Source organism: Acanthochromis polyacanthus, chromosome 18 (assembly GCF_021347895.1).
Source record: "Acanthochromis polyacanthus isolate Apoly-LR-REF ecotype Palm Island chromosome 18, KAUST_Apoly_ChrSc, whole genome shotgun sequence".
Classification (NCBI taxonomy): Eukaryota; Metazoa; Chordata; class Actinopteri; family Pomacentridae; genus Acanthochromis; species Acanthochromis polyacanthus.
Window position 1 is genome coordinate 34,647,567 of NC_067130.1, and position 9,888 is coordinate 34,657,454.

General features: G+C 43.9%; 1 protein-coding gene across 2 annotated transcripts; it reads right to left on the reverse strand.

Moving 5' to 3' along the window:
• Positions 1-2,931: 2,931 nt before the first annotated feature.
• Positions 2,932-8,339, reverse strand: ppp1r3b (protein phosphatase 1, regulatory subunit 3B). 2 transcript variants are annotated; one of them, XM_022216263.2, is made up of 2 exons: positions 8,177-8,339; positions 2,932-4,723 (listed from the first exon to the last, which is right to left on the reverse strand). In XM_022216263.2, exon 2 carries the CDS (start codon positions 4,708-4,710, stop codon positions 3,907-3,909), a length of 804 nt encoding a protein of 267 aa, XP_022071955.1. In that variant the 5' UTR covers positions 4,711-4,723; positions 8,177-8,339; the 3' UTR covers positions 2,932-3,906. The 2 variants fall into 2 exon arrangements, with proteins under 2 accessions (XP_022071955.1, XP_022071954.1); XM_022216262.2 differs by lacking the exon at positions 8,177-8,339 and adding an exon at positions 8,022-8,170.
• Between the last annotated feature and the right edge of the window lie 1,549 nt (positions 8,340-9,888).

Here is a 9,888-nt window from a genome sequence, read left to right on the forward strand (position 1 = left end):
AACTGAGATAAGATCAGATCTGCTTTACCCATCCCGGAGGAAATCATTTTACCAGAGTACAATAAACAGGTTTGTGGAATAAACACACAGAGGTTAGGAGTAAAGCAACAAAGGACATAAAGTACAAAATGTAGGTTTCTAAAAGTGTTTGGTGAAGAGTCTATAAACTAAGAATAAAAACCTGCTCAGAGCTGAGCTGAATGCTGCAGCCTAACATCTGACGCATTGTTCCATGTAAGCTCCACGTTCCAGGTTTGGTGGCATTCTGGGTCGTTGGTTCTTAGTTTTGGAACGTCGGAGGATCAGCTGAACAATAAAAGAGATTTTATTTGACAGAAGTGGAATGTTCTTCCCGCAACGTTCTCAGGATTTTTCACACTGTTCCATGAAAACGTAGGAAGAACATCTTCGGACCAACATCTGGAGACTTTTCCAGATGTTATGCAGGCCTCAGATGCTGAACGTTCTAAAACGTTCCTGAGCTGCGAGAAGCTACCAGTCAAAGGTTTGGACACACTTCCTCATTCATGGTTCTTCTTTATTTCCACTGTAGATTCTCCCTGAAGGCATCAAACTATGAATGATCATCTGGAATTATGGAGGAAACAACAAGGTGACCTTCAGTTCTTAAAGTAATGATGGACTGTAGGTTCTCTTAGCTGATTGGTTCCTCCATAATATGGATTCTAACAGTTGTCCAGTAGGACTGTCTTCTGATGGTCCAACCCCATCACAGTTCTTCACAGTCACTTTGGTTCATTTTTCAGATCAGAACTGAAATTCTCTGATCTACTTCTTCAGTCTTCTCATCATCGTGTCTCTGGTCCACTTCAAAATCAGTTTCTCTGAACTCGTTGTAAATGCTTTGGTTCATCCATGAAATGATTCTGTTCAATTCTCTGCTGCTTCCTCCATTATCAGCGGCTTCTGTCCTGCTGATCTAAATGTTTTCTAACGGGTCTCTGTTGAATAGTCTCACCCCCCCACAGCATTTAGCATCAGTTCATCACATCAGTCTTTACCTGCAGAACGGCTGAACAGGCTGTCAGAAGATGTCAGGACGTTTCTGAACATTTATATTAGACTTTTTTTTCTAAATCTGTCCTGAGTTGGTAAACTGCTTCCAGGTCAATCTTGACTTTCTCTAAGAAGGGAAATGTGTGAAGGGTTAGGGTTTTCTGAAATCACTCAAAGACACAAGAGAAGATATTCCTGATGTAGATGAGAACATCAGGAGGTGTAGGAAGACTGCTCTGTACATCCTACAGCAGCATGCAGTTTTTTACTGAGGAGATCATTCTATGTTCACATTTCTACTTTTATTTTTTGCGTTTTTTCTTTGTGCTATGCAGCACCGTTTTCCTTTCTGTATCACAATGATGTGGTCTGTCAACAAATTACAGCTCAAACAGTAAAAGAGTAAAAATGAATCTGGTCCAGTCTCTTACAATCAATCTCCCACATACACTAAGGTGGAACTTACAATTTACAATAACTGTCATCAAACTTTATCCATAGTTTCCATCAGAACATCCCTCAAGATTACACTGTTAGAATGACATGACTCAGCAATCTGATCTACAGTGACATGACTCAGCAATCTGACCGTCTGATCCACTAATGACACCAGGACTGGTCATTCTGATGGACCTGACATGTTCACTCATGCAGATATTTACTTTAGAGATGGACTCAGGATTTAGAGCAGAGGCTGGCTTTTCTAGGTAATTAATGGTGTTTTGCTATTTGTATGAATTGTTTTAAGAAATGCACTTACTGTTTTGCACATGTCAAGGATGATTGGAGAAATGTACCAAAGCACTGAGAGAAATTCTAAGAAGGCAACAAATTCCACTCATGAACCTTGACAAGGAATGCCTGTGAAGTGGAACCATTTCAGGTTCTACCTCATGAAGCTCCTCCAGAGAACAACAGGAGAGTTCAAAGCAGGAATCAAATCAGAAAACCTGACTGTTGGTCCTGATAAATGGTGTCACCGAGTCAGGCCTTCAGAGGTTTAACAGAACAACAGAAAAGCTGAAAAGCAGCTCAAAGATCATTTCACAGAAAAGTGGTTCAGGTCATCCAAGTCCAAATAAATAACAGAAAGTTTTAACTGTAGCTCAGATAAGCTGCTGTTTGCTGAAGACCTCAGTCTGTTTGGACCAGACTCTAATGCTGGAGTCTGAATCAAACCGTCTTAAGCTCACATTCTGCTCTGTAAAGTCCACAAACTCTGGTTTACAGGCAATATGATGATTCCAGACAGACCGGTTGGAGATGATGTTAGAGTCTCTGGTTTCCATCGTCTCTGAAGTCCAACAGACCTGCATTAGCTGAGAGGAACCAACTAAAGTTAACTAAAACATCTACAGCACAACAGATTATGCTCTTTTAGTCGTTTTCTTAGATTAGCTGGCAAAGTTAGTAAGGGAGAGCTTTATGTGGCTGAACGATGGCACCATAGCAGCATCAGTTACCATGGAGATCTGTCTCCTCAGCATCAGTTACCATGGAGATCTGGCAGGTTGAAGGGTTTTACGTTGCTGAGGACTCACTGATCTCTTCAGATCTGAGGTTCCAGCAGGACTGATTTATTAATACAAACTTTAAAAGGAAGGGAAGTCTTTAGATGTTCCAAAAGAGACGCTGAGGACTAAAAGTTCATTCATAAAGTCCAGATAATCTGTTGTCCACAGTCTGTTAACTGGTCCGGCATCAGAAACTGTGTTTTCATTTCTACAGATCAGTTTTATTGAAACCTCTCTGATCAGCTGAACTTCATTTCAGGTCTTCAACTCCTGACTGGATGTTTGGGAGATCCAGAGCTGATCTTTAGATGATTCTATAAAACCCGACCAGCAGCGTTTTCACCTCTCCTTTTAGATTTTGCTCTGTTTGTATTTTAACTGAAAGAACCAAAGCTCAGAGTACAAATCTAAATTTTATTGTTCTTCAGATCATTTTAGACACAGATTGTTGCTACAAACAATTTAAAATGTGAAACATTACAACAACTTTATTAAGCAGAATCTCTAAAAGTAACTCAGATTCCTTTCAGACACACAAAGACATTTAAAGACAGACAGAAAGTCCACAGACGGATCCATGGTGAGAAGAGTCCAGAGAAACGTCTGAATGTTGGATGAATCCTGAACACCGTCTGAAGCTGCTCCTGTGAACTGATGTTTTCAGTGATTGTGAAACAGACGGCAGATAAAGTGCAGCTCGTCGTGTTGACAGATCCCGTGAAACATTAAACAGCTGCAGGCTGACGAGTCGAAGCCCAGCAGCCGATCAGATAAAGTCTGAACTGTGATCCCAGAGTCTCTGAACCAAACATTCAGCTTCAGTCCAACAAAACACCTCAAGTCACTTCAGGTTTACAGCAGCTTCAGGCGGTTTACAGTCCAAACAGATCTACAGAAACTCTACTCACCAGAACCTGATCTTCAGAGCCGGTGACACTGACTGCTTCCTACCTTCTGTCTTCATATCTGGCAGCGAGAAACAAACTAAACAAACAAGTCGAGTCCCAGAAAAACTGATGAGAAACGTTCAGTTTAACCTCTGTTGAATAAAAACTGAACTTTATTTTGTCGACCGATTATCAAAGTAAAACCCTGTCACTCGTGTTGGTGAGGAAAAATAAAGCGACTCCAACAAACAATGTAAAAACTGGACTTGGACTGCAGGACGAGATGTTCAAGTCGACATTCAACTTGTTTCCAACTGCAGTGAAGAGAAGCAGGAACCTGCTGAAGAGCTGCTCCTCTGTTGATCAGCTGCAGGCTCTGGTTCTCCGATCGGATTCTCAGGCAGCTTCTGAACCGACCTTCCTGTTCCTGTTCCTGCTAGACGGAACCCGTTTCATGTTCCATCAGCTCTAGAACCAGTCAGAACCTGTCAGTAGTACGGTCCGATGTTCTCGTAGCCGGCGTAGCTCGGCCAGTCTGGGAAGATGCCGTGGGAACATGTGGGGCTGCCGTAGCGGTCGAAGTGAATCCCAAAGTCCCGTGTGTCGGAGTGCCGGTCCTGGCGGCGCCTCAGCGATGCCCACACGATGCGGTAGTTGTCACCATGGTTACTGTCCCAGTACTCCCGGCCGTCCACCTCGTAGCGGACGGCGAACTCGACACGCTCGTGGAGCTGCAGCTCGGCCGGCAGCGACACCTCGAAGGAGAAGGTGTCGCTGTACGAGCTGGGATACGAGTCCTTCACGTATCTGCAGTCCACATCCAGGTGGCTCCTCCACGAGTCGAAGGTCACGCGAAGCTTCACCGACTTCTCAAAGGACACGTTTTTGACCTTGATGGTTCCGGCGAAGGTTCGCTCCTTCAGAACGCAGTGTTCCAGGCAGACCAGGCCACCGTCCAGCCGCTGGCGGAACTGCAGGTAGTCGGAGGACGGCTGGCTGAAGTCCAGCTCCAGTTTGTCCTGTTGGGCCAATGGAGCCGAGCTCAGCTGGACACTCAGAGGGACGTCGATGGGGTCGCTGAACTCGGAGAAGACCTTCACTCTGGTCAGAGACAGACCTTTGTGGTCGGCAAACGTCACCTGCTTCTTGGTTTTCCTGCCGCGATCGTAGGATCTGACATCTGAGGACTCGATGCTGAACGAAGAGCCGAGAGCAGGGGGACAGGATGGAGGCGGCGAGTAGACGAAGTCTTCCTGGGACAGGTAGACGGGTAGAGTCATGTCGATAGGCATGATGGACCAGAACCTGGAGGACAGAAACACTGGGATCAGAACAAACCTGAAACCAGCAACACTGAAAGAACAGAAACAGCATCTTTTGTTTTTTAATTAAATCTAAAAAGACAAACATGATGAAAAAATCTAAAGAACTTGAAGAACGTTGAAATATAACAAAGAAAAACATTTAAAATTTAATCATTTTTAGTATCTGTTAAATCTTTTCATAATAAAAGTCCAGCGTTTCCTGTTTCAAACTGCTCTGGTTGATGTCAAATCAACCAAATTGGATAGAACTCCCCAGAACCTTCTGATTCTTCATCTCTTAACTTTATTTATTGAAGCAGAGTTTCCTGCTCTGCTCTCATTGGCTGTCAGAGGATGAGGTGGCGTCTGTTGCTACACATCAAACACACGGTTACATCACACAGAGCAAAGATTAAGCAAACGCAGACACAGACTGTAGCAGAACCAACATCTGTAGCAGAACTAGAACCAACATCTGTAGCAGAACCAGAACCAACATCTGTAGCAGAACCAGAACCAACATCTGTAGCAGAACCAGAACCAACATCTGTAGTAGAACCAACATCTGTAGTAGAACTAGAACCAACATCTGTAGCAAAACCAATGTCTGTAGCAGAACCAACATCTGTAGGAGACCTACAACCAACATCTGTAGCAGAACCAACATCTGTAGCAGAACTAGAACCAACATCTGTAGCAAAACCGACGTCTCTAGTAGAACCAACATCTGTAGTAGAAATAGAACCACCATCTGTAGTAGAACTAGAACCAACATCTGTAGTAGAACTAGAACCAACATCTGTAGCAGAACCAACATCTGGAGTAGAACCAGAACCAACATCTGTAGTAGAACTAGAACCAACATCTGTAGCAAAACCGACGTCTCTAGTAGAACCAACATCTGTAGTAGAAATAGAACCACCATCTGTAGCAAAACCAACATCTGTAGTAGAACCAGAACCAACATCTGTAGCAAAACCGACGTCTCTAGTAGAACCAACATCTGTAGCAAAACCGACGTCTCTAGTAGAACCAACATCTGTAGTAGAACTAGAACCAACATCTGTAGCAAAACCAACATCTGTAGCAGAACCAACATCTGTAGTAGAACCAACATCTGTAGTAGAAACAACATCTGTAGTAGAACCAACATCTGTAGTAGAAACAACATCTGTAGCAAAACCAACATCTGTAGTAGAAACAACATCTGTCGTAGAACTAGAAACAACATCTGTAGCAGAACTAGAACCAACGTCTGTAGAACTAGAACCAACATCTGTAGCAGAACCAACATCTGTACCAGAACTAGAACCAACATCTGTAGAAGAACCAACATCGGTAGCAGAACCAACATCTGTAGCAGAACCAACATCTGTAGCAGAACTAGAACCAACATCTGTAGCAAAACCAACGTCTCTAGTAGAACCAACATCTGTAGTAGAACTAGAACCAACATCTGTAGCAAAACCGACGTCTCTAGTAGAACCAACATCTGTAGTAGAACTAGAACCAACATCTGTAGCAAAACCGACGTCTCTAGTAGAACCAACATCTGTAGTAGAAATAGAACCACCATCTGTAGTAGAACCAACATCTGTAGCAAAACCAACATCTGTAGTAGAAACAACATCTGTAGTAGAACCAACATCTGTAGTAGAAACAACATCTGTAGCAAAACCAACATCTGTAGTAGAAACAACATCTGTCGTAGAACTAGAACCAACATCTGTAGAAGAACCAACATCGGTAGCAGAACCAACATCTGTAGCAGAACCAACATCTGTAGCAGAACTAGAACCAACATCTGTAGCAAAACCGACGTCTCTAGTAGAACCAACATCTGTAGCAAAACCGACGTCTCTAGTAGAACCAACATCTGTAGTAGAACTAGAACCAACATCTGTAGCAAAACCAACATCTGTAGCAGAACCAACATCTGTAGTAGAACCAACATCTGTAGCAGAACCAACATCTGTAGTAGAAACAACATCTGTAGTAGAACCAACATCTGTAGTAGAAACAACATCTGTAGCAAAACCAACATCTGTAGTAGAAACAACATCTGTCGTAGAACTAGAAACAACATCTGTAGCAGAACTAGAACCAACGTCTGTAGAACTAGAACCAACATCTGTAGCAGAACCAACATCTGTACCAGAACTAGAACCAACATCTGTAGAAGAACCAACATCGGTAGCAGAACCAACATCTGTAGCAGAACCAACATCTGTAGCAGAACTAGAACCAACATCTGTAGCAAAACCAACGTCTCTAGTAGAACCAACATCTGTAGTAGAACTAGAACCGACATCTGGAGTAGAACTAGAACCAACATTTGTAGCAGAACCAACATCTGTAGCAGAGCTAGAACCAACGTCTGTAGTAGAACTAGAACCAACACCTGTAGCAGAACCAACATCTGTAGCAGAACTAGAACCAACATCTGTTGAACTAGAACCAACATCTGTAGCAGAACTAGAACCAACATCTGTAGTAGAACTAGAACCAACATCTGTAGCAGGACCAACGTCTCTAGTAGAACCAACATCTGTAGCAGAACCAACATCTGTACCAGAACTAGAACCAACATCTGGAGTAGAAATAGAACCAACATCTGTAGCAGAACCAACATCTGTACCAGAACTAGAACCAACATCTGGAGTAGAACTAGAACCAACATCTGTAGCAAAACCAACATCTGTAGTAGAACCAACATCTGTAGTAGAACTAGAACCAACATCTGTAGTAAAATCAACATCTGTAGTAGAACTCAAAGCAACGTCTGTAATAGAACTAGAACCAACATCTGTAGTAGAACCAGAACCAACATCTGTAGTAGAACTAGAACCAACATCTGTAGTAGAACCAGAACCAACATCCATAGTAGAACTAGCACCACCTTTTGTAACAGAACCAGAACCAGATCAGGTAATAACTGATTACAGTTTATTGATCAGTGATGAACGTTGAAACATCTGGAGGTGAAGTTCTCAGGTCTGTATTAGCCTGCAGATGCATTCAGGAGCATCACGTAAACTACACCTTCACTAGAACCTGTAGGTAATCTGGAGCTGATCAGCTGTTTAACTGATGCTGTTCTGATAATCAGTTGATCAGTTTGAGTCATTTCTAATAAATCCCGGTCCTCAGCTCCTTCATGGAACGTTTTCTGGTCTGATGTTTATCAAATGTTTATCTGTTCCACATTTCAGAGCAAACAGCTGATCGATTGATCCAGAAATGAATTAACTACAAATAACTGTGATCAGTGTTGTTTAAATTGATCCACACACACACACCTGGGCGTGCAGGTGGTCACAGCGTCCAGCTGCATGAGGAGTTTCCAGCCACAACACAGACACACCTGGGCGACTCCACACCTGTGGGAACGTCACTGCGGCTCCGCAGAGCACCTCAAGCCGACTCTACCCTCCAGAAACCGTCAGTGGCTCACCTGCAGAAGCAGCAGTCGTGTTCGGCTCGGCTCGGTTCGGTTCGGCTCTGTACGGTTCGGCTCGGTTACCTGCGGCGGCTCCTCATCGGGTTCGTGGCTGCCTCCTGCCCTCCTGTCCTCTGGACGGCTCCGTCTCGCGCTTCATGAGCGACACAGCGTTCACGTGAACAGCAGCCGGCAGCCAATCAGAGGCCGCGCAGACGACGTGCAGGAGGGGGCGGGGCTTCGCAGCTGACTGATCAGATCAATGGATGAACTTATTGATCCTCTGTTGGAATCAGGTCAATAAATGTGGTTGATCAGGACCAATCAGCTGACAGAGACTGACCTCATCATCATTTACAACCACTGACACACAAATGCACAACATGAACACACAACATCAGCGCTGTTTTGTGTGTCAGTGTGTCATGTGTTCATGTTGTGTGCTCATGGTGTGTGTTCATGGTGTGTGTTCATGGTGTGTGTCCTCACCTGAACTCTGACTGAAGGGTTGATTTAGCTGCACTCCTGGATCAGCCTCACCTGTCTGTGCTGCCATGGTAACCAGGAGTGTTAGTGTCTACCAGGACATGTCAGGTGATGGTGATGTCACCAGCTCACCTGCTCCAAGTGACTTCAGGTCATCTCTGCTCTGCAAATATTGACCAATGAGCTGCAAGAACCTGCAGCATGTTCTGTCCTGAGGCTCCGTGCTGCTGGACACGGCTGTAACGTGCACACGGCTGTAACGTGCACACAGCTGTAATGTGTCCAGTTTACTGAGACTAAAGCAGGACAAACTGACCTCAGAACATTCTGGTGGGAGCTGTTGTTCACCTGCTGTCAGCAGTTTCTGAGGACACACTGTCTCTGCCTGACCTGATTGGCTACCTGCCAGCCAATCACACGCTGATGCTAGCGGATCACACACACCTCTGGCAGCTGTTTTATCCCATGGACTGTATCTGTGCTGCAGATATTCAGTCTAAAACAACCAAACTGAACACAAAACAACCACAAAGACACACAAAACAATCACAAAGAGACACAAAACAATCACAGAGAGACACAAAACAACCAGACGGACACAAAACACCCACAGAGAGACACAAAACAACTGCAAATAGTCACAAAACAACCACAAATAAACACAAAACAACCGCAGACACACAAAACCACCACAAAGAGACACAAAACAATCACAGAGAGACACAAAACAACCACAAAGAGACACAAAACAATCACAAAGAGACACAAAACACCCACAGAGAGACACAAAACAACCGCAAAGAGTCACAAAACAATCACAGAGAGACACAAAACAACCACAAAGAGACACAAAACAATCACAGAGAGACACAAAACAACCACAAAGAGACACAAAACAATCACAAAGAGACACAAAACACCCACAGAGAGACACAAAACAACCGCAAAGAGTCACAAAACAATCACAGAGAGACACAAAACAACCACAAAGAGACACAAAACAATCACAAAGAGACACAAAACACCCACAGAGAGACACAAAACAACCAGACGGACACAAAACACCCACAGAGAGACACAAAACAACCACAAAGAGACACAAAACAATCACAAAGAGACACAAAACACCCACAGAGAGACACAAAACAACCAGACGGACACAAAACACCCACAGAGAGACACAAAACAACCGCAAAGAGTCACAAAACAACCACAAATAAACACAAAACAACCACAGACAC